General features: G+C 44.4%; 1 protein-coding gene across 1 annotated transcript in view; it reads right to left on the bottom strand.

Annotated features, from left to right (window-relative positions):
• Positions 1 to 8,333: 8,333 nt before the first annotated feature.
• Positions 8,334 to 26,017, bottom strand: part of RNF222 (ring finger protein 222) — a 75,030-nt gene continuing 57,346 nt past the window's right edge. Inside the window, exon 3 of the mRNA XM_069654601.1 lies at positions 8,334 to 17,085. Coding sequence (XP_069510702.1) covers positions 16,401 to 17,045 — 645 coding nt within the window. The 5' untranslated portion in view covers positions 17,046 to 17,085 and the 3' untranslated portion in view covers positions 8,334 to 16,400. The remainder of the gene's footprint in view (positions 17,086 to 26,017) is intronic.

Genomic DNA, 26,017 nt, shown 5'->3' with positions numbered 1-26,017 from the left:
TCAGAACTACATTTGAATTACTCACTTCAATGATCACACCAAATCCACAGCCATATGCATGCTAGCCCACTCCAAAGGATCATCACCACCCAAAAACCACTTGCGAATCATAACTATCTATATCGAGGTGAAAACACCATCACAAACGAGTGTACCTGTGCATGCGTCTGTTAAAACAGAATCCATCAGATGGGATTGGTAACGTGCATAGACACAAGTGTCTGAAGGCGCGTCGAGACAGGGAGGGCTCAACAAGGCCAGATAGACGATGGTCCCACTATGGCAGCCCTGCATCACATAGCGCAGGGGAGGCGGACAGATTCCAAGAAGCCCTGTACATGGCAAACTCTGTATCAATTCATCTGTCCATGCATCCATTCATCATTCCCTCATCCCGTAATGAAAACGCCTGTTTCCATACTCACATAACATGTGAAATTTCCATTGAGTCTGTGCGTTATGCAGCCTGCAAAATCCACTGTGCCCCAGCCCGTAATTCTAGTGTTGTGAAGTAACATGTATTTGGGAACGTCCGGCCTCATCGTCCACTTCGCCATTGCGCATCCCAAACTATTCATATCAATCATTGCATCCTCGCCATGGCCCCTGTCCCAAGGACATTGAACAATAGAACGTTATATTTGCAGTCAGACCTGTGGGCATCTCCTCGCCGCTAGCTGAAAACCGAAAGCCCCGCCCTTCGAATTCCTCATTTGCAACATCACGTCGAAAAGGCATCTGTGGCCGCTTGAAATCACAAATTAATCCATCTAGTGCGGCTGTGTATGAAAATGGCAACTGCCTTCACTCACAAATGGGACGCCCCGCCCGTCGTTGAACCTCGGTACAGTGATGCATGAGGGTCCACCGTTACTCGAGTACTACGTTCCACTGACCCTCACAAGTCTGTTCGCGACTGCAAAGATAGTATGTGAAACAATGGGACCATAGCCGAATGAACATATCAACCAATGTTACACTGCCATCGGGTACAAATACATGATTGTAATAGCAAGATGCCATTCGTCGAATTGCAGCGTTGTGTGCGGGACGTGCTCGCCCAAAGGGGAGAGCAGCTTGCACAGGTGGAATGAATCACCAAAGGTGGAGGCCATACAGCCTGAAAACACATAAATTGCACGCCCAGTCTCCTCCCACAACCACTCCGAAATGCTACCGGCAGGACTAGCTATGTTGGCCCTGGGGGACCTGATAGCACTGCAGGTACTCCAACTTCAAGAAGAAGACGAACACCAACTACAACCGGCCGCACGGAGGAGACGCAGGAGGAGGAGGAGGGCAAGGCAGGGCCAGCAAGGGCCGCCAGCACAGCCACTACCACCACGCAGGCAGCCCGCAATCCCACGCCTCCGAGCACATCCGTTCAACCTCACTGATGAGCAGATCCACACCCTCTACCGTTTGGACCGGGACACCATAACTGCCATTGTGGACATGACACAGGCTGACCTTGTCAGCATGATAGATAGCCCAACCCCCATCCCACCCCTACTGAAGGTGGTGTCTGTACTCCACTTCCTGGCCACAGGCACCTACCAGCACACAGTCGGACAGTTGCATGGCATTTCACAGCCACTGTTCTCACGGACACTATTGCAAGTGCTCGATGCCCTCCTGAAGCCCGCAGACGACTACATCTCTCTACCACGCTCGGAGCAGGAAATTACGAACACAAAAGTGGGATTCCATGCACTTGCCGGCATACCGGGTTGCATTGGTGCCATCGACTGCACCCATGTGGAATTGGTCGTCCCACATGCCATGGAGGCCCAGTACCGCAACCGGAAACAATTTCATTCTCTGAATGTACAAATGGTGTGTGACTCCAACAGGATCATTACACATTGTTGTGCCCGATTCCCTGGATCAACCCATGATTCTATGATCTTGAGGAACTCTACAATACCACGCTACATGGAGCGACACGCAGGGAACAGATCCTGGCTACTCGGTGAGTCTCATTTCATGCATGATGATGTGGGGTATGTGATGCGGCAATGACCTGGCAGGAAGGGGGGGGGTGCGTACGTAGCAATGGCATTCCACATGATTTGTTTATCGTCCACATACAGGTGATGCCGGATATCCACTGAAGAGATGGCTCCTCACACCAGTCCGGAACCCACGGGACCAGCATGAGGAGGACTACAACCATGCCCACTCACGTACTCGTGTAGTCATAGAACAGGCATTCGGCCTACTGAAGACTCGTTTCCGGTGCCTCAGCAGGTCTGGCGGGGCACTCCTGTACCGCCATGTGAAGGTTGCGAAGATGGTGATGGCATGTGTCATGCTACACAACATGTGCGTACGTAGAAATGTGCCCATGCCCCCTGACGCAGAACTGCAAGCACCTGAAGATGGTCATGATGAGGGTGGGGATGTGGCAGCACCTCAAGGAGTCTGCGAGGCACAGGAGGGCCGTGACATTCGTCAGCATCTCATAGATGCATGCTTCTAGCACTCACGCCTGGTGGCTGATACATGGACACGGGACTCGTGGCACTGTGTGTGTATGGTACATGCACAATATGGACTGTACGCCTATAATGGCCTCGTACACAAAGATCAATGTCCACACATCTCATTGGTTGATCGTGCATTGTTTATGGCATATGTGATATCATGTTGAACACCCTATCGACCAGCCACCCAAGTGAGCCCAACACCCCCCCTCCACACTCCTACCTCCCCCCCGAACACCAGTGTCCAGAGATGCTCATTGTCAGTGGGCAGTCGCTATTGCAAGCCCCCTCTGCGGGTATCAGGGGCACCCCTGCCTGTGGAGCGCAGGTTCCTCCCAGATCTACGTTGGGGGCTGCCCTGGACGGAACTTGCAACGGATGATGTCTCTGCCTGCTCACGTCCATGCATGTCCCTAAGGGTTTGTGAGAGCTCAGTGAGCACACGGCGCACTGCGGCAAGTTCGGCACATACGTCTTTGGACGTCGCATGCAGTTCCCCCCTCAGGCTCTCGGTGCTTCTCTCCATTTGGACTCTCAGGCTCTCGGTGCTACTCTCCATTTGTGCCCTTAGTGTCTCTGTACTTCTCTCCATTTCTGCCCTAAGTGTCTCAGTTGATGTTTCTATGTCTGCCTTAGTGCCCCCACATTCATCTGCATGGTCCTTGAGGAGCGTGGCCAGTTGCTGCTGTTGCACGATTAACTGGTCGAGGGACTGTTGCCTCTGCTGGGCCATGGCCATTTGTGGTGGTGTCACAGAGTGGCTGTTCGCCTCATGTTGCCCTGCCACAGGTCTTGTGGGGGATGGCCAGTCGTCGTCTTGTGGGTGCCCCTGCGTGGTATCCTCATGGTGTACGGGATGGAACAGACAGGGGGATTGGGACAGGTCATGGATGGATCTGACTTCGACATCCCCGTTTTCTGTGTCGGAGCATGCTGCCATTAATGCAGTGTCACCTATGGTGCTGCTGCCACCAGAAGCAGTGCCTACTGTGGCATCCATTGGGGGGACCTGTGGTGGTGGTGGTGTGGGCATGCTGGCTGCTGGGGTGCCTGTTGGAGTTCCCTCCTCTGTGCTGCCACTTGATTTGTGCTGCTGCCGTGTCTTGATGCGTGCAGCTGAGGTGGAGGGTCTTTGGCCGTTGGTCTTGGCCCTCTTTGCAGGTGTGCTGGTAGGGGTGTCCTGGAGCTCGTCGTTTGGATCGGACCCTGTGGTGGAGTAAAGGAGGGCGAGCGTTATTAATGGGTCTGTGGGAATTGGAATGGCAATGTATCACATGCATTGGGGTGGTACCTGAGGGTGATTTGGGTCGGGGCCTTGGAGGTGGTTTCATTTGTGTGTGGTGTGAGGGTGCAGTTGTTTGGCAGCCTGCAGTTAGGGTGTGCCTGCTGCACGTGTAGAGGGTGTTTTTAGGATTTTTAATTATTTATGTATTTGATGTGAGTTTTGAAGTGTGCTATCAGGCCTATGTATGTGGACGTTCTCCTGGACATGTGTTACTGTTGCACTATGTGGGCACGTGGTACTTCACATGATTGGACATTGTGGTTTTGGCATTGTTTTATTTGGGCCACCTACCTGATTCTTCGGATGTCTGCACTCCTTTCTCCATCCCTCCGACTCCCTCTATGCTCTCCATTCCTATGGTGGAGGCACAGATTTCTTCCCAGGGGGTCAACTTGATGGGTGATTCCGATCCTCCCCCGGTGGCTGTGGAAATGTTGCGGTTGGCAGAAAGTATGCTACGGACGCGTATCCGCAGGTCGTCCCATCGCTTTCTGCATTGCTGTGGGTTGCGGGGTGCGGTCCCCACCGCACTTACCCGCTGTGCCACCAGGGCCCATATGGCCTTCTTGTTCGCAAGTGCCGTCCTGGTCATTTGCGTGGAGAAGACGGCGGCTGCATTCTCCTGGAGGGTCTCTGTGAGTACGGTGAGTTCCTCACGGGAGAAGTGGACCTGCCGCTTGCGGTCGCACGCTTTCTTCGCTACTTTTCCCATTTTTCTTGGTTTCACTAGGGTGGATGACGGGTTGGGATGTGTCTCAGGGTAGTATTTTTAATGGTTGTGTAGATTTAGTGGTTTTATAGGTGTACGGCGTGATGTTTCCCGTTCCGGGACCATGCTTTTACTTCCGTTTCCGTATATTTACGGTCACCGTACTTTCCGGTTGGCGCTCACTGCGGTGTCCGCTGAGATGGGTGGCGGTATTGCACCTAGGGCGCCGTACGGCGGCGGTGTGGGCCGTTTTGGGGTCATTTCCGCCATCGCGGACTTTGCACTTCCGCCATGGCGTGGTGCTCGTGCCCGATGGGTCGGAATGAGCCGCACTTTGCTCCATCGTGCAATGGCGGAAACGCTATTTACGCTGTGGCGGTCCGGTCAGTCACTTTCCGCCAGGGTCGTAATGAGGGCCATTAAATCATATTCACAGCTCATCCCACGTGGGCTGAGCGAGTCCAATCTTTCTATCCACAAGATCTCTTTCTGGAGAAGCTTCTTGTGTAAATCACCCCCACTCCCCCCAAACACCTCCTGTTACCTGTTCCAGGATTACACATTTTAATTGTGCAATACTATGCCCTGCTTATATAAAATTTGTGGCTATCCGGGTTTTCAAGTTTTTGTCCGTATATTGAACTTCTGCTCAGTTCATCTCATTTTAGCATTGCACATTGTCATACCTACATAGTAGAGACCACACAGAGACTTGAGGGAATATACCACATTTGTGCATTAGTGTTTGAGCTCTATCGGTTTCCCAGAGTGTGGGTGTCTAATGTTGTTGTCCTTGATGACATTACTGCAATGTTGGCAGTTAAGACAGGGTAGAGTTCCTTTGTGCAATATTTTCTGTGTCTTCTTCGAAGGCAGTTCTGCTCTCACAAGCGTGTTACGGAGAGCCTAGCTGTTCCTATACGCAATGGTGGGTTGTTCTGGTAACAACCTGTTCAATATCGGGTTCATTTGCATCATGGACCACTTTTGCCTAATCTTCTTTATCCTGTTACTCTGTATGGAATGCGTAGTAACATATTCTAAGGATTGATCCGTTTCCAATAAGGACTCTCACAATATTTTCTCCACTTTCCCTGCTATCTCCTGAATGACATCAGCTTTGTATCCCCTTTCCAAGAACGTATTCTGTAGCGATACTGCTTGTTTCCTGTACTCATCTTCATTCAAGATCTTCCTCCTATATCTCAGAAACTGACCTAATGGCACGCTGTCAATGGTACGTTTCGGATGAAAACTAGTAGCCAGTAACAAGCTATTCCTGTCTGTAGGTTTTGTAAATATTCTGGTATTCAGACCATTCTCTGTATAGTAGATATCCACATTCAGGAAGTGAATCATTCCGCGTGTGAGTGAAACAACGAATTGTGAGGTTTCCAGTAATTACATTGGGGAAAAGTGGGTGAGTCCCACACCAAGATGGCCATGGACCACATGCTTTTGCGCATGCATTACGTTGCCTAGGCGATGATTAGTGTATACATCTGAGTGAGGCGGAAGGCCGTTATCACGGTTGGACGCCTCGCGTCTGTGAGATCCCATGCCCATAAAGGTAGGAGTTTTATAAATATAACCTCTATTTATAATCTGTGAATAGACTCTGCAGTTACATATGGGGTAGATGACTAGCCGCTATCGAGCGGCCCAGAGATACGATCTACGACCCGCGGGAGACATGCTATTTGCACCGACGAGTTTCTCTAGCTGCATGGGTGGCAGTTTGGTCTCAGTATTGGACAATATATATTATACTTATTTCAGCACACTTAGTGATTACGTGAAAGTTACATTTGAGTGCACGATGCTGCATGATTTTCTGACATGGTCCCCCCAGGTGTATTCCTCTATAGGACCCTAAGGAGTATTCTACCGGCTAGCTTAAACACTCGCACTCGAAGAACACGTCACGTGAGTATGATGCTTATGGAATTATTTCATAATACACCTGAGGTTGTGTGATTTAACCAAAAGAAAGAACAAGAATATGTGGGATAATGTAGTTTTGTTTGTTTAATTGGTTACATCAGGCTGGATTTATTTTGAGGCAACACCGTATACATTTGAGGTTAGTGTCAAGTGTGATTTAAGTTTAATTGTACCTTGGTTAAGGGAACGTTTGAAATGATAACTTCTAAAAAGGTTAATTAAAAGTCACAAAAGTATTAAGCTTTCATCTGTCATGTGTTATAGGTACACAGATGAAAATTACTATGTTACCTTGCTAAATTGAGATGAGAACACAAGCCCTGATGATGGAAAAACAAGCCAGGACAACAATATATGTCGGTTCATTATTCAGAAGCAGAGCTTGGTCAAAAGTTTTCTTCATTTGAAAAAGCATTTTTCTTCCTTTCAATACATATGTACGCTGAATCCAAATGTGGATTTATTAAAATAGATACTAAAGAAGGAAAACCACATAAGAGGACAGATGTCGTCTAAGAGTGCATTTCGGTTACCTGTTGGCGACAACAGGTTGGTGGTATTGGTGTTTTATTGAGTCTCCTTAGGCCAGGAAATTATACCATTCTGCACCAGAAACATTATCGAAAATTGAAGCTAGAGATTGAGTTTACATTTAAATAAGGGAATAACAATCGACACTATGGTGCCCCTATACTATACCCTGTTTTTTCATCGTGTTTATTTTGGTAATTTTTTGTGTGCATGCCAGATGGGACTCCGATGTTGGGCCAAAGCAGTGCCAAGCAGCGCAATGATGATGGTCTGGCTTGGGGTAACACCCAGAGCACCTCGTGGTAGTACAGAGAGTGGTATCCAGGCAGATGATCCAAACCAGCCACATATGGTTATGATTTATCACCCCTTATACTCTGCTGGGCTGTCACCAACCCCCCACCCGACATAGAGAACTACACCGAACACTGGGTTGACCTAGCTGGGGATGGGGGTTGCATTCACAGGATATGTCCTCCAGAGGAATACGCCCAGGCTGGGGAAAGTTTGCGAGATATGTGTAGAGCACGGGTCCCAATTAAAGATTCAAAGCCATACACAGAGGCTAAAAGACTAGAAGAAGATAAATCAAGAAGGAATTCTGAAGAATATAGATGGAGGAACCTATTTGGGAGTTTGTCACTGTAGAAGTAACGAAAGGGGGAATGTTGGGGAGGAAACAGGGTCTCCCCACACCCCTAGGTGATACCGAATAAGACACAAACAATATAAGACACATTCGAGGGCCATGGAGGAGGACGTCACACACAAAGGGGGGTGAACAATCGATGTAATGCATGTATTAGGACCTATAGAAGAAACACAAATGGGAACGCCATTTTAGACTAATGGAAGCCATCCTAGAATGTAGGCCCAAGCGCAGCAAATAGTATAAGGCGTCTGAATGTTCGGTCCCTCGCATGAGCGCGAACAACACCCTCACCTGGGCCAGGTCTCACACAGACCATGAAATGCTCCTTTGTTCCAAAGAATTACAGGCCATTGCACACAGGGAAGATTGCGCCCTCCAAGGTCATGAGAAGGGAGCAGCGCGCCTCTTGTCAGTACCATCCCACGAGACAGATAGTAAGGCCCCTGCTCCCAATGATCCTGGCACAAGAAATAAAGCACTGCAATGCTTTTATCCATAGACCCCCGCATGCCACGGTATCATCCAAACCCAGACAACCAATCATAAAACCTTTTACACCCCTCAATCGATCACTAAGATCAGAAGGCAGGGCTATTGTGCCTTCAGAAATGGGTCACGTGATTTGTGCAGCGAGGTGCAGGGTAGCAACTAAATTGTACAAGGGTGTGCCTTGACAGGTCAGCTGAAAGAAGTTCAGTGCAGGTAACTTCATAACTGAGGACACAGTTAGGTAAAAAGGGGTTTTATTGCTTGACCTTCAGACTGGTCCTTTAGACTGGACAAAATACCATAGCAAAGTATTACTTTCTCCAATGGGAACACAAGATTCTTACAATACAATACATTACAATACAATTGATGTAATTAAAATACATTTAGGTGCACAATGGCAACTTGGAAATAACTTGAATAAATAAATCACAAAAGTTTGCAATTAATAATTTAACATTTTCTTATGTTCTATTTTACGCGTTAATTTTCACCTTTAAGGACTCTTACACAGTCTTCTATAGTATGTCGCAAAAGTAAGGAATTCAGTGAGTGAAAAGTGTTCTTTTATTCTTTTTTCCAATGAGACTACATTTTGAATTTGCAGTTGACGTACCACTGGCACTGAAATGTAGGACTCTCACTTTGTTGGCACATGTTTTTAGGCAGTCATTATTCTCATTTTGGCTTCAGGGCTGAGCTTTGCGAGCCACAAAAGAGTACAATCCCACAGTTGTGAGAGACAAAATACATGCCATCATTTGCATCACAGTTTAGTTACATTTTTTGTAATCATACTCCAAAAATGAGTGGATTGTAGTGCTCAGCAGATCAGCAAGTCTGGTTGACTAGAAGGGAGTCCAGTATGAAATAAGGGATTAGAGAAAGGTTGGCGCCCTGTAGCTTTGCTCAAAGTTCTTTTCCTATACGCGCCAGACCAGAAAAGGGGATCTGGAGGGAGAGCCAGGACTTGCTCTCTTCTCTCAGACACCTCCAGTTGAACTCATGGGACTTGTAATACTTCCCAAAAGGATCTAGAGGCCCTGATATGCAATGGTAACCATGAAAGACGGAAAATTAGGGTTTGGCTTGAGCCCCAGAAACCAGGGTGAAACATTACTTTCAGACATGTTAAGACACCCCATTCCATTCAGAAGATGCTAGTTCAGTCCTAGTTTTAATTTGGGATTCTAGTACTTCTAAACCTGGATTGCCCCATTTTGAACTCGGGACTACAGCACGAAAAGCATGACTGGGTAACTTCTCCCGAATGGGATAGGGCATGTTATCATGTATGGACTCTTGCCGCAACAGCAAGACCAAAGAAGCTGAGGTCGGACACAATCAAGTGAAGGGGGAACTGTGAGGACCCACTTGCCCCTGGCCCTGCATGAAATCCTCCTTTCACTCATTGACTCATGCTACATAAACGTATCCCCACTCTGTGGCCTGCCTGACACACTAGCCACTGCTGCATTCTAACAAATGAGGACAGCGGGACCACTCAGGCATTTGCCTTCATTCTTCTGATGGTCATTCTGAAAATACAATGGGAGCCATTGTATATATAATGCACATTGCATGCAGGGGACCATCAGCGTACGTGCCGTTTGGTCCCGTGCATGCACATGTAAACATTTACAGGGTGATCGGGTAAAAGGAAGGCGTAAAACCAGGCGAAACCACCTTTAATCTTGGCTTGTACGATTTGTATTGTAAAAAAATAAATACCAACTGCAAATGACACTTTACAGATGGCATTTAATAATGGATTCCTATGGAGTCCACCTGCTCTTTAGCAGGTGCTAAACGGTGGCGGATCAGGAAATGCAGGTGTAAAAGCATTGCACCTTACTCCTACATTTGACACTCGTTAAAATGACCCCCAGTGCAATTTCTTGGTTCCAGAACCCATTCGAGCTTTACTGCCGTTAGAGTGGCAAGAGAAAAAAAACACATGTAGTAAAACATGACATAAAATAACCTCACATGGGAATTTCATGTTACGGGACTTGTTAGAATTCACCTGCCACTGCGGGTGTAAGACAAACCAAATGGAATTACCGCATTTGGCTTTTATTTTCTCCATGTACAGATCTTTTCTTACTGTATTGCCATTTGCCACAGGATTTACCACGTGTGGTATTTTTAAATGCACGGTATGGAGCAAATACTACATGACATCCAACAAGTAATGACTGATGGTAAAATACAAATGTAGTACCAACGATGCATCATACCCTACCTGAGTGCGTGCCCTATGCATAGTTCTCCAACGCTTCCCATACACACATTCACAAAGAAATGGCAGCTTTGTACCCATGTTGCATTACTTCCATAGCCCTCTGCCCATGCTCCGAAGTGGCGGAATAGAGCGCAACAGTCCTTCAACGTATGAGCTTAATCACACACCTTATGCGCAGTTTAATTCAAATCAGTGGCAGCAATGGAGGCTCTTCATCCCAATCTATTGAAAGGGGCACTGAGGGAATAGGGGCCCCCGCTACTGCCTCTGTAAGGGAAGAGCTGTCAGGCGGCATACTGTAATTTTTGGCCAAACCACTACAGGTGTCTTGTTACAGCGATACGTATTGGCATTTTTAGACGTACGCAACAGACCCGTCACAAGTGACTGCTTACCAGGGCAAAAATTGGCATTTTTGGCAAGGCCATCAAAAGCGTGTTCTTACATTTGCAAATACTGGCATTTTTGGCAAGGATTCACAGATAGGTTTTCCAGGGACATATATCGGCAATATTTGGAAAAGCCATGACGAGTGGTCCTTACATGTGCAGTATTGGCCTTACTGGGAAACACAATTGTGGGTGTGCTCATACAATAGCAGTACTGGCATTATTGGGCAAAGCCAAGAGGAGTGTGTTCTTTCAGAGGCAGTAAGGCCTTATTGGGCATAGCCATTGTGGTTGTGTTCTTACAGCTGCCGAACTGACGTTCGCAATATTGGACGCAAGCAATAAAAATGTGTCTTACAGTGTCAGGTCCGAACATGCAGGGTAAAGCTAACATGAGCGTGTGTTTACAGGGGAAATCCTGGCATATAATTGTATAGCTCGGTGGTAACGCCTCGTCTTGGAAGCAACACAGGTTCGTTATCCCGGGTTGGTGCTTAGAAAACTCTTCGGTATTAAGCACGTTGTGAAAAACTAATTATTATAATAATAATATTATATTGTGGGCACCGGCATCCCGCAAATGTATTGGAAACTGCACCTGTCTACCGTTGGTGACCAGGCTTCTATTGGATTGTTTTCATGTGTTACCACACAGGACCGATTGTAAATTGTATAGCTTTTTGCCCAATTTCTCACAGAAAGAATATTGAAAATGTATCATTTAAAAGTATTATTTTAAAAAAGTTCTTAGGAGGAGAATCCGCCGAACCCCACTTAGGGGGATGTGTTCCCTCAGTACCCTTGGTCTTACACATTCAATAGGAAATATGTACATTCCTTCATTTCCAAAATTCACCAGCCCCATCTGCCAAAACAGAAGGACTTTTGTACTGACCCCCGATTTCTTATTGGCTCCACTCTTTCTCTCCATTCTCAGATGTGGGTAGTGGCCTCTCCTCTATTTTCCATTTGAGAATTTTAAGGATATTCTCCCTCTCCTAGTGGAGCATAAGAGGAAAGCTGATGTTACCACTGTACTATCAGATCATCTTGACTATGGTAACCACTCTCTCTGGGACTTCTTGAATGCAGTGGCAAGGGCAACCCATGCTTTGGGCAAAATGGAGTACACATCCCATCGCCTCGCTCAGTTGCACTGGCTTCCTGAGGTTAGACATGTCACATTTAAGGTTCTCTCTATGGTACATAAGCCTGCCTTAGAAGACCCCCTCTTTCTTGAAGTTGAAACTTCCAGCATACAACCCGGCATGCTGTCTTAGATCACAAAAGCTTCAAGTGCGGTATCATGATTTAGATTTAACCGGGTTGGACATAGTTCGTTTTCCTTATTGTTTTCTTAAGTATGGCAATCAGTACCTTCAGGTCATAGATCCTGTTCAGAAATTACCAAATTCAGACATAAGCTTGCTTAAAACCTGGCTGTTCTCAAACTAGATTTAGAAACACCTGGTAAGCTTTAGTTGACAAGTACCAGTGCCCTGAGGGATTTAGACATGTGAACACTTTGGAAATATTACTGAACGTGAAAATAATGGAATAGGGAGGGGACTGTAGAACCCCCAATTTAAAAAAATATGTATTTTGTTAATAAAAAAAGAGTAGTCACAAAAGGAGCAATTTCTGGCGCTTCATCAACATGGCAGTTGACATTCTGACCTAGAATCAGTACATCTAGGTGTTGTATTTTCTTGGTTGTATGTAGTGCAAAGTATCACTGTGCAACCATGGTCAGTACAATAACATGGATGCAGCAAGAGGGATAGAATGATAAGGCTTCACCTGAAAGGACATGGTGGGAGGGATTGCACAGGATTACAAGCAGGGGATTCAAGTTAGTGGGGATCTGATATGATAGGTTATTTATTATGCCCTTAATACACAGAGGTTTCTAAGCGCAGACCCGGGGATTGAACCTGTGCTGCTCCGTGTCGTCTTGTATCCAAGGCGAGCACGTTGCCCCTGAGCTATCCTCCCATGTCAGTGGGGGGCGGGGGGAGTGGGCAAGGTGGACCAAGCCTTGATTAATATGTTGCTAGATCCAAAGCTGTTCTCCAGTTGAAGATACATCTTTGAATTTCACATGGTGGGGCCCTCCTAGCTGCACAGTTGTGTCCCTGGGTTACCATCCGGGATTGCTGCTCTTGCACTCTTCTCATTTACCCACAATGCTATTAGAGAGGATGCAAAGTGTGCTCCCTTTTAATGCCCTCCGGAAGATCCCAACACATGCAAGTTATTAAGCAACTTCAACATTTTTGTGGTCTTTTTATGCAAATGTTTAAAATGTATAAAAGAAACTAAAAAAACATCCACCAAACCAAGACATGCTTACTGTATTGGAGGGTGTCCACTGCATAAACAAACAGGTGCCCAGTTGGTATGCGAAAATGGTGAAAAGCAGCCGGCAAGGGTTAGAGGGCAGGATAAGCATTGATCACGATCTGAATGACACAAGGCCTAGTAAGATCATTTGTCTTGTCCTCCCCCATTTTTCCTCCCCAGAAACACTTGTGTACAGGCATGTTATAAATGACTTATCATATCATAGAGTCAGAAGGCCATTACAGGTGTGAGAAAGGGGACAGCTTTCAAAATGAATAGCAATTTACTTTTCAAACTCCAGCTAGGTTTCTCCAGAGGGTCTTGAGCCCTTAACCCCCATCTCCGTCAATCTTCCATGCATTAGTCAAGTGTGAAAGGCTCCCGCATAGGACTGCTTACCACTGAGGAGTGGACTGCAGAAGAAGCATAATTCAAGCTCCACAACCACCTGCTACAAATTCCCCTTTTCAGTGACATGGCAGTCTAAAGAAAGATGCTTTAGAGGGATTCCCCAAGCAATGCCAGTGGTAATGATTTGCTCAAAACGTTCCAGCCACCACACTCCAGTCACCTTAGGCATCACTTGTATGCCCAGATGTGGACCCAGAGAGTGCTGTGACAAAGGATCAAAGTGACACCTCATTGATGGCCAATGAGGCCGAAACAGGTCTGGTTTTGCTTCTGACCTTGTGCAGAGATGTGACCCAGCAGTCTGGCTAGACTTCACCTTTTGAGATGGGACCAAGCTTAATTTTCAGATAGTCGTCTCCCGTCTCAAATGGAAGCCTTCCACCCATCTTCCATTTTTGGAAAACTCACCTTCTGTGAGTCTGCCTGCAATATGTGCCTCTGCTCTCTCTGATGCCTGCAGAACCTTTAAGTAAGCTCTAGCTAGACTGGCCCACAGCAACATGTAGAGGGCACCCCTTAGGCGAGCACATCCAGCCCCTGGCGAACAGGGCAAATATGTTCATTGGAATTGTATTTTGTAAATGAGAACCTGAACAGAGGCATGAAGAGAGGGGCCAACAGGAGTAAAGTGGAGAGAAAAGAGGGGAGGAGACTTGAGAGGGGAAGGGAAAGGAGATTTGAGAAATCAGATGTAGGAAGAGAAGAGCAGAAGGAAGATAACTGACCACAGAAGAAATAACCAGAGTGGGCCCTGGCTATTCAATTTAATTGCAGGAAGTGAGAGTGGGATACATTCAGATTCTTTCTGTAAGATGTATTAAGAGGATATTAAAATGTGGAGTGCTATCCAGTGGAAGATGTTGCCTTCATCCTGCTGCAGGCAGCTGGGTGCGTGAGGGGTGCAGAGTACAGACCCTGATTATATTTTCTGTAACGCATATGGGCAGGCTTGATATCGGACAGGGTAACCCACAGGCCCTTCTGCACCTTCAGCAATCCCAATTCAGATAGAACGATGAAGTACTGCAGAAAAAATCAACAGAACTAAACATTTCCTTTTTGTATTGCATTCTACCAAATACGTGAAATCATGCATTACTGTACACGAATTGCCAGTTTGCATGTCCAATCAAAATCATGGTCCAATTAATGGGAGCAGAGAATGGTCATGTGTCCATTGCGTTCCATCAATAATGATTGAGATATGTTATCCCCTACAAGACAACTGTATGTATAGAGTGAAACTAGGAGGTCTGTCCCTTTGAGGCTTGTCTCGTTTCTTAAGCACCATAGTTGCGAAAACCGGGTCCTTGAAAGTCTAGAGAACTCTAAATAAAATAAATAAATGTTTCTCAAAGGTTTTCCTCCACCCCTTCGCAGAAAATGCATAATTTCGTAACATGTGTTTTACAGCTGAAAAAATGAGAACCAAATAAAACCACATTAATGTTGGAAAAAGTTTGGAACCCATGTGTCTGCAGTTCTCCCAAGCTGAAAGCTCACAATCCATGACTCAGGATCGTTCACGGCATCGCTTGCTGCTTGAATTCAGACACGTGGGACTCCCTGGGTCTCACCACATTCAATTACTCCTTAAAGCATCAGAGGCAAAAAGCAGTGTCAAGATGGTGACATGTTCCTGCTATCTCTCCTAGTTCTCTTCAAGTTCCCTACTGCCCGAGGCAGTTCACCACAGAATTCACTCAAAGTCCCCCCACCACACCCCTGCCCCTGTTGGGGGACTTCAGGGACCTCCTACATGGTACCAAAATCTAAAACATTGCTCAAACTTTCTAGGCCTGGAGCTCACACCACTTGAACACGTTGATACTTTTATTGGACGGGATGGAACAAAACATTAGCTTCCAAAGTCCCACAGACCTCTTCATCAGATGTTGCTCTGTGGGACTTGGGAAGCTGATGTTCTGATACATCTGTTCATAGATCTTTCAGTTAGTCCAATAAAAGTATCAACATCTGCAACTTGTGCGTCTGTATGACTGGACTATCATGGTGTCTAACTAGGACTGGAGCTAAAACAGTGAATTATGCTATCCTGAAATACTTCTGGGAAAGAACCAACATGTTTCCATCCCTTTTCGTTTACTCTTCTTTCTTCAGATTTAAACACTCTAAAATTAGTCTGCAATGGGCTCGCGGGGGAACAGATCACCAGGGTGACACTAACCAGAGAACACTGACGCATTGTGCAGTGGTTGGACTGCACCGAAGGATTAAGCATGTCAAGGTTTTGTGTACTGATGACACGGGTACAGGGCAGTATGAACAACAGACACAACTTTCTCCATCAACTTTATGCTATACATCCATTTTAGGACAGCAACGGTTTTTTGAGAAATGAGCGTGTGTGCGTTTCAAATGTAAGGCAAAATCATCAGCGAGATCAAATGTTATATCGAACAGTGTCCTGAAAATGAGCTGAAGTGGTTGGCTTTAAATGGTCCGGTTTAGACTGTGATGCACCACAGCCCCTATCAGAGGAGGACATCTTGCAAACATCTCCTAGTGTCGCACCTCTTCCACTGATTGTGCAGCCTATGCATTGTGTTCTCAAGCAGCACGCACAATATTTGCCCAGTGGCCTCCTTGCTCGCCATTCAGCTATGCACAGAACCGGTCATAAGAGAGCGAGAGAGGCTCCGCCCTAAATGGAGTGAGCTCTGCATTGTCCCTGAAGCATGTATCAAGATGTAAAGAAAGCAATGTATGGGTTTGACCTATATCCACACGCCTATAGAACTAGGATCAGCGTCTTCCTTCCTACAAAGGTAGTCCTGATTCGAAGAACATTTCCAGACAATCTCATTTAGAATGTTTATAAAGAAAAATGGATATTGAAATGCATAGATTGGTTGCAGAGTAATTCTTCGCTGTAGAGTCTATGCCCCCAAGCATTCACGTGCTCTTTTTGGCAATGAGAATCCAGGGAAGGACAGCAGCCAAAATGGCAACCACCAGGATCATCAACAAGAGCAGTATCAGCGATGGAGACCGACAGCAGTTCAGTCCTGAGCGCGGCAATGTTGGTTCGGACCTCTCACTCTCCTCGCTCTCCATTGGTTGGCCTTGATCACTGATGATGAAGATCTGTGACCCAGCTGCATTGCTACTGGATTCGCTATGCGATTCCGCCGGGCAGAACGCTAGGTATCTGGGAATGCCACGCTGTGTGTCATTCTCAATTGATATGATGTCGGAGCTGGGCACCACTAGGGTATTGGTTGGCCCCAATCCCACTGAATGCCTGAGGATGGGAGGGGACATTGGCACTTCCAAAGTCTGTGTTTTCTCACCAGGTGTGGGGTGCCAGCAGATGCCTTTGTTCCTCAGAAAGGTCACGTATCTGCACAGGGGGCAGACAATGTTTTTCTTGATGGGTCCTTCCTGCTTGGCTATCACCAGATACTTCACCAGGCAGTCATGGCAGAACGTGTGACCACAGCTCAGCCTTCTTTCCGCTGTGGACATGCTGTGGAGCCGCTCATAGCAAACGGGGCACTCGCTGAAGGAAGTGTCCTTGCTGCTCTCCTGGTCAGACATGGCTGCAGAATAATCCGCTTCGTTCCCTCGCACTGCCTCGCTGAAAAATAAATTAGCATGACATGGTTACGTAGGGACAAAAATGATAGGATTTCCAGGAAAGAGTTAACTTGACAGGATTTAAATTCTTCACATAATAAGTAACATCTCGGCTGCACATCCTTTTTTCTTTTTTTAAAGAACCTCATTCAGTGTTTGGTTTGTGTCCTCAGACAAGCAGAGTATCCCCCTACTGCCAACTTCCAAGGCCCCGCTAAAAAAGGCAGGGTTGACCCCTTTTAACAATGGTGGCTGGGGTAATCGAGTTCGGCCATTGGTCATTCATTTGTTTGTTTTCATTTACTTGATCTGGTTCTATACACTCGGGTATCAGTGACTGATAACCCTCTCTCCCTATCTGTTATGATGTGCCAAATAGCAAACAATACAAACACATTTGTTAGTTTAGACAATCTATGACCAGTGTGAATAAACACAAGATCTAGAGAGAACAAATATCATCATACAACATGAATACATGCATTAAATGACTTTGTACCCAGGGACAGTACCTTGGATAATTATATATGTTTGTAGAGAGAGATTTGAAAAGAAAAATTACAGGCTGTGTGATTAACCTTAGTCTTGATACGTAGTCCTGAGGCCAAGAATAGTGCAAAGATGAATAGAGTGAAACAAGGAGTGAAAGAAAAGAAGGCAAGAAAGGACCACTTGGTCTGTGGTAAATATAAAAAAACGGAATTCGATTACTTTTTTCAAAGATTCCCTATAATTTGATTATACCAAGTTCTTTTTTTCGGTTATTTTTATATTCGAATCAAATTTTTGTGCAGAATTCCAAACAACAATAAATGGATGAACAGCGTAGACATAGGGTGAACAACCCAATGAATTAAGTGCATGTTGTTTTCTTTTTTGCAGTTGATTGTTTATAATGTTCATTTCTTAAGGTAGGGCCCCACCTGCCCCTTCCGAGCATTCTCCGCAGTGAAGCCCAATGCAGTTCTGAGAAACAATGATCCCATTTTGTGCTGGCAGACAAGGGGCAGATTTACATTTCTGTTAGTGCGGGATGAGCCTTTGCTCTTGTCTATGGGAATGACTTCACATCAATACAAATACTGCATTTGCATAACACCGTGGAGATCAATCAAAGTCTTGCAACGTGCCAACACCCTCATCTTTTTGGTATGCACTTAAAAAAAACAAACAACAAAAGTATTATTTTAGAATGGAGACTTTTCCTCTAACGAATGTATCTCTACAAATAAAAAAACAAGATGGGTGCCTACGGAAATAATGTTTACAGCTATGCTAGCCAACAAGAATTACCCATATGCTAAGGAACCTGTTTTTTGGACCAAATACTAAAGTCTGACAATTAAATTGATACCACGACCACTGTGGTCCTTTTGGCAAGCGCGGTGGAACCCGTTTAATTCTTGATTAATTGAGTGACCATTTCCAATCTGTGGAAATCAGGGATAAAGTAAGACAGGTATGTTGATGTTTTTGTAGGTGCTGGTTCAGTGAGTCCTCTGACAGGTTAAGGCTGGCATATTGTGATGCCTTTGTTATGCCGCAACATTTCCTTTAGGAAAGGTTGCCTATCTCCACCCTTTCAGGTGCTCCCCCACTTCCTCCTGCTGCTTCTTTTGTCCATGCGCACGGGATAGGAGGCGCTCTGCACAGTGATCAAGATTTCCCCTTGAGCATAAACCAATTTATATTTAGGGAATCAGTTTGCTTCTTTTGGGTCCCCTGCCTTTGTGCCTTTTTGACTTTTTTTTAATCAAATGTGCCTAGGAGACCGGGTTTTAAAATTCCTCCCACACTTAACTGTGTACCAGCTGCGATTTACAAGGGTCACCCTATGGTATGTTGGGCCTGAACACGCTTGCCTTGCATGCACCATCTGTAAATCCCTCTTGGTCAGACCTCTGTTTCTGTACAAATTAGTAGAGGAAAAAGGGAAACACAGATCTTCAGCTCCTTCAAATGAAGGAGCTACAGGACTACTTAGCTCAAACCAGTCAGGTTAGAAGACCCCCTTTTTTATATTAATCCCATATTGGTGACTTGTTACCACATTTTGCCTCGGTTGAAAGAACTCCTTCAGGTGAAGGATAACCACTATCCTGATCATCCACCAAGTGAAACCCTGAGGAGCCTAACAGAGGTGTTTTCACCAAGGTTCCATCATCCCCCTCAGGTCTAACACAGCCATTGCTTGGCCAGAGGTGCCATTGTGGCTTAACAAGGGTGATGCACGAAGCTCCTCAAACGGTTAATGCTGGTGCCTCCGCTGACATGTGCAGAGGACCTAGCTACTGTGCTCTCGCTGTGGTACCCATGGCATCTGGCAGCCCTGATAAAACTGAGGCTCGCCGAAAAATGCAAAATAAGAACATGAGACTGTATAAGTGAAGTGATGCAGCGGATTACTCAAGCATGGAGTGTGCAGTAGTCACTTATTACCCACAAAGCAACACAAAGTCCCCCTTTCTGGCTTTAAGGCACTCAATAAGGATGTTGATGATGGAGGCCCCAGTTTAGGAGACATTGAAATAGGAAAAAGAGGGCACAAGAGTCTGTCCCTGAACCCCTGCCAGTGATTGTCTACTCAAGCCATCCTGGATCAGGCTGATCCTGAAGGCCCATATGAATCTCAGTGGATACTGGGCCTCATTCCGAGTGTGGCGATTTGGAAAAAAGGGGGTCGTTTACGGACCCCCACACTACGAGTCTGACTGCAGGGGCCGTTGCAGGCAGACTTTTCACTGAAGCACCGGCACCGTTAGGAACAGTGTCAGGGCTTCTGTGTCCCCATTGGGGAATATGGACTTACCCAATCCCCTGCCTGACTTCCTGCTCGGCGGGACTTGTAATGTCCTGGTGGCACCATGAAGTCAGACAGCGGATTAAGTTTTTCGAGGTCGGCAGCAACCAACCAGTAGCACTGGTGGGTTACAGCCAACCTCATAATGAGGCCCACTGTTTGGACTTTTACATAAACATGCCCAGTCATTCAAGCAGAAAGGTTTGACAACTGAATAATCTATCGTTGAGGCCAACATGGCCACTAGTCTGACTCAGGATATCCTCCTGCCCAGTACTTTAAGTTCCCGACCAGGGTCTTGTTGACCTCTCTTTCAGAAGAGTGCATCTTCCTTCCTGCCCATCTATCCTACCGATAGGTAGACTTGCAGGACTTACTAAGAGCCATGCACCAATAGACAACTAGACCACCCCTGGCTCCACTTTTGAATCAAATTTCATCCATACATGTACTGCTCCTAACTGCATGGTTGTGTGCTTTTTGAAAGTTCATGGACAATTTCCGCCTTGCTAAAGTCAATCAGCCAGTTTGGTTCTTAAATAGTCTTCTAACCAATCTGATTTAGCACACAACAATTTCAAGCCAATGGCCTCTGCAGACATTCTCTAATGCAGAAAGGGCATTACTTGAACAACTACAGATCCAACATTTAGAAAATCAAACCGGCTTTTGAGACATATGCTTGCTCTGATTCTGGCAACCAGTCAAGGCATTTGTTAGATAGATGACTGCCTGAATTTGTGGGTTTTCTTTCTTCCATGGGGGTTTGCAACCTCTAGGAAATCCCCATACACTCCGCCAGAACACAGGCAGTTTCACTAATCTTCAAAATGAAACTTACCTTTAGAGGCAGAGAATCATCCTGGGTCACATCTCATGTATTTTGTTGACATTCTCTCTGAATTCAAGTTGTAGTGTAGAAGGTCAATTTGGCTAAACCTTATTGAAGAACTCATTTGAAAAAATAGATACTGTATCCTGTTCCTGTAGGCTGCCTCCATGATCACACAATCTGCTTGAGCAATCTCCTAGGAGTATTCAACAAAGAAACGTAGGAGCAAAACCAAATTACTCATGTAGTACCTTTGCACTCCAGTTTATTTATTGTACCTTCTTGTGCAAGCGTTCAATTTACCAAATGTTTGTCTGGATGTGGTGTCCCAGACAGCTGAACGGACCAGCATGGAAATCCTCTTAATTTGTTCTCCAATTTAGTATGTTAGTCTTTGTAAATATGAGCAAAATGATCATTCAAATAGTTCCAAAGTTGTCCAAAAAAAAATTAATCCAGAAAAAAATAGAGTTAAGAAAAGGGCCTGTTGCAAATTATGTCCAATGCATTTCGGTCATTCGGGACCATCTTCAGGGACTGATTCTAAGCAGAAAAAAACATACAGAAAATCATGTTTTTGAGTAAGCATGTTGTAAAACCTTAGTGGTCTTACTGAATTACATGTTAGATTAAATTTCAATTGTCCTTTTATATTTACCAGGCTTCTTAGATCTTCACTTGGTTCAAGCCAATGTCTGACTCTCTCTCAGTCTGGTGCCCTCAATATTTCTGTAATGCATCAGTGGATTATTAATAATCCAATTACTTAGTGCTCTTAGATCGTTATAATATTATTACAATGCTTCAATACAGAGTTAAAAATAAAAATGTCATACCTTAATATTTGTTAGTTGGTAGGATCCAAGACTCTTTGGTGAGGAGCCTATATGTTGAGATATGTACTACTATCAGTAAATGTCCACATTACTTGATAAAGAAATTCAGAAGTCCCTAACATTTTTTAATAGGGTTTAGATAACCTAAAAAGGGATTTCACCTTACCTCATTTTTCACAGCATTTGTAGGCAGGACACTGGATTCGCAGAGATGCGACAATCCAAGTGGCCTGCTCGTTTTTATGTGGAAGAAATGGTGCCGGCATGCAATGACGTCATCGCGTGCCGGCAGCCATTTTAGATTGGTCGAATTCAGTAAGGTCATTAATATTCATATAGGAATCTTCACAAGGTGTATGTAAACAAGAACATAAAGCTACAACGCGAATGAAAACCCAATGGTAGTTCATTTTGTAGTGAGATTGTTTGATGTAGAAAAGAGATGAGTGGATGGATCCCTGAGATAGATTGATAGTGAAATATGAAGTTCAAAGTCAGTTAAATATAGGGAAATTCAAAAACGCGAGATAGGGTAACCTTTATAAGTCTTCTAAAAATCTTCTTGGTCTCAAAGAAGTATGGTATTTCTTAATAACTCTCAAAATTTGTTATATGGTAGGGATATAGAGATACTGCTGCTTTATGGTTTGTCTTAGCTTCCATTGAATGCCAATGTACTCTCTACTGTGTGGATCCCCTTTAAGGACCAAGTTCAGTTCAAAGGAAGCATGCATAGTTGCATTCTTCATTCATACCTCCCGGGTGTATGGAGTTCAGTTTTTCTATCCAATATGTTTCCTTTGGTTCAGAATTTTTTTAATGACCATATTGGAATCTCCGATTCTTTCTATGTTGTCTAATATTTGAAACTTCAACTGTGAAAAGTGATGTTGAGCCTCTTTAAAGTGTCGAGCCACTGGAGATTTAATATTCCCTGTCCAGATGTTAGATCAATGTTCGTTGGCTTTTCTAGTGGTTTGCCCGACATAGTACCTTCCACATTTGATGCTGTTGATCACGTTGGTGGTATCGCATGTTGCATATTTTTCAAAAAGATTTTTTTGTCAGTATTGGGATGAAATATCACTTCTCCTTTTTGAACCATGTTGTAATTTGCGCATTTCAGACATGGGTATGTGCCCAGTCTTTTGGGTCTCTTACAAGGTTTCTTAGTGTTGCTTCTTACGAACAGGTCTCATGTTTCTGCTGCGTGTGTATGCAAACAATGGTGCTGTTGTGTAAAGATGTCCCAGGGTTCTGTCTTCTGATAGAAAGCGCCAATGTTTTTCCGCAATCTTCTTGATCTTATTGCTCTTTGTTTAGTATTTTGTTACGTATTTAGAGGTTGCATGGTTGTTTTCTCTTTCTCCAATATAGTTCTCCTACTGATTTGTTGGTTTTGCATAAGGAACTCTTGATTTCTTTCTCATGGTATCCTCTTTGCTGAAACCTTTTCGCCATTTTGTTCAGTAATCTCGTACATTCGGTGTCATCTTGTACAATTTTCTTGACTCATGGAAATTGACTGTATGTAAGCTTTTGATAGTGTTGGGTGGATGAAAACCTAGTCTGTGTAACAGATTATTCCGATCACTTGGTTTCCGATATAGAGTTGTTGTTAGTTTGGCGTCTTTATTTATGATTGTGTCATCAAGGAAGTTGACCTCATAGTGGCTGTGTTTTGTTGTAAATTGGATCCAGCTGTTTATTGTATTGAGGTATTCCGCAAACGTATTGAATTGTTCTTCTGTACCTTGCCAGATGCCGAACACACGTCTATGTATTGGCCCCAGTAGTGTAAATGTTCCTGCCACATAGTGTTATTGATGATCTGTTTTGAACTTGTACATGAACAAGTTGGCATAGCTTGGGGCCATGGTTGCTCCCATTGATGTTCCACTCACTTGGATGACTCACTTTGGTAAATTGAACGCATAATTCCATTGTGCAAATGGGATGTCTTCTGGCAACCGGACCAAAAAAGACCAAATATCAATATAAGAAGCATTCCCAAAAACCTTTGACGAATTAGGCTGTGCACACTCAACCCAACCTGGGATTCTTGTGCAAGTGTCCCACTTGTCATCACTGCATGAAGTGAGAATGGTGGTGATTGAATGAATGACAGCTCAGTTAATGTTGGATGGATGATGATGATACGTGAGTGTTTTGAGAATGCAAGTTGGGACTTCAGGTGGTATGCCTGAGGATGTCCGGTGGGTGTGTTCCTGTCTTTTATGTATATGTATGTTCTACCTGCTGGCTCCCTGCTTGTTCCTGCTGCACTCTACCTGAGAACCGCCATTGAACTTGCATTGTAGCATAGTTGTCGGTCCATTCCTACACCAATGTGTCCCTCCTTTTGGGAAGCATATGAGGGGATTGCACCCAATGTAGAATGTCATCTGCTCAGTGCAGAATAGCCCAAGCTTTTTTTTTTCTTTTAACACCAGAATAATTCCAGCAATTCCATTTCTGAAAGGGACATCTGCTAATCAGACCCCCTTTCACAAATGCTCCATGCCAAAATTATAATGCAGACCCGTTTCTTTGCTGTAACCAGTCTTCGGACATCTTTAGTACCAGCTCTGTAGTGGCACAGGTTCAGAGGTCATGTGTGTATTCCTGACCACTGCTAGAACACAATGTTCCTACAGGCAGAGGTGACTTTTGAATCTTTTGCACTTCTGTCTTCAAACTTAATTATATACCTTGGTCAGTCTGGTGACATGTAAATTTAAATATAAGCCACGCCTGGTTGTGGAAGGATCACTAATTCCGGCAGAGGTCCAAAGGTAACTGATCAGTATCCTAGACCCCCTGCAAAGGAAATGTCCCATTGTCAGCCATTTTAGGGGCCTCCACAAACGTTCCCACTATACATTTAAAATGCCTCCCTTTGTTTACTGATTGACTATCATAAATAGTTTCTCACATATGATATGATAGGTTATTTATAATGTGCTTAATACCTAGAGGTTTCTAAGCGCGGACCCGGGGATCATAACTATGGTGCTTCGTGTCGTCATGCTTCGAAGGCGAGCACGTTGCCCCTGTGCTATCCTCCCGAGAAAATGATTTGGTCAATACAAGATAATGCAAGTAGTGTCAGTGTGGTATACATTCCCACATCCCATACCACATTTACATATTTTCCTTCCCATACAGGACAATAACAATATTATTTTACAAAACAAAGTGGTGTATTGTGGCTCTTTTAATACCCCAGCAGGGGACCGAACGGTGTCAGTGATACCATGCCATATATACCATGCCATATATGAAATTAGTATAGAACTGAGGAGCAGGAAATCCCCTTTCTCTGGAAAGGGGAATTACAGAACCCAATTATCAGAAATAAAATCCAGAGGACAATTTATAAAAAAGGGTATCAAAATGGTTTATTTGAATTGATACAAAAAGATATATGAAGTAAATCATGAATAAATCCAGAAAAAAATTCAATGCAGGTAATAAAAAATGTATATAATGAAAACAATACAAATCATTCTCACATGTGAGCTGGGAAACATGCCCTCGTCCCAACATTCATATCCACATCTACAACTCACATTCATACAACTCGCCAATTACAATGAAATACAGCAATCAAAAATGTACGTTTTTCTCTTTCTTCTAGAATGGATCTTAATTGATTTTTTGAAAGACACAATCACATTTCCAGATATAGTAGGAATGACCAGTTTCATTGCAAAGGGTACAACTTCACCACATCTTCATCAGGGAACATACAGCACTTTACATAAATTACATATATATCAAAATTTCAACAACCTACATATTCAAATAACATTTAAACCGCCTGTGGTTCGCTCAGGAATGGTACATTTGATGGAGCCATGCTGGTCCTAAAAACAGAAAAAGAAAGGGGGCGGCATAATGGTACTCTGCGTTAGGCGGCATGGATACTTGCACTGGCCCTGTTAAGTCCTTGATTAGTCGAGAAGCTGCAAGTAATATGCTCTTCTGTGGACAATACAGTGTTGGGATTCCGGAAAATAGGTGTAATCCCAGGTTTAATTTAAAATCCACAATTTCCTGATGTTACTAATTTCATATATCCCCAATTATCAGAAAGAAAATCCAGAGGGCATAATTTATAAAATAGGGTATCAAAATTGTTTATTTTAATTGATACAAAATATATATGGACTAAATCATGAATAAATTCACAAAGCAGTAACTCAATGCAGGTAATAAAAAAAAGTATATAATGAAAACACCACAAATCATTCTCACATGTCAGCTGGGCAACATGCCCTCGTCCCAACATTCATATCCACATCTACAACTCACATTCATACAACTCGCCAATTACAATGAAATACAACAATCAAACACGTATGTTTTCTCTTTCTTCTAGAATGGATCTTAATTGATTTATTGAAAGACACTATCACATTTCCAGATATAGCAGGACTGACCGGTTTTGATGTAAAGGGTA

The sequence above is a fragment of the Ambystoma mexicanum genome, chromosome 3q, assembly GCF_040938575.1.
Source record: "Ambystoma mexicanum isolate Mex_15411 chromosome 3q, UKY_AmexF1_1, whole genome shotgun sequence".
NCBI classification, from domain to species: Eukaryota; Metazoa; Chordata; class Amphibia; order Caudata; family Ambystomatidae; genus Ambystoma; species Ambystoma mexicanum.
The sequence above is the reverse complement of the archived record's forward strand: the minus strand, read 5'-3'. Positions and strand labels throughout refer to the sequence as shown.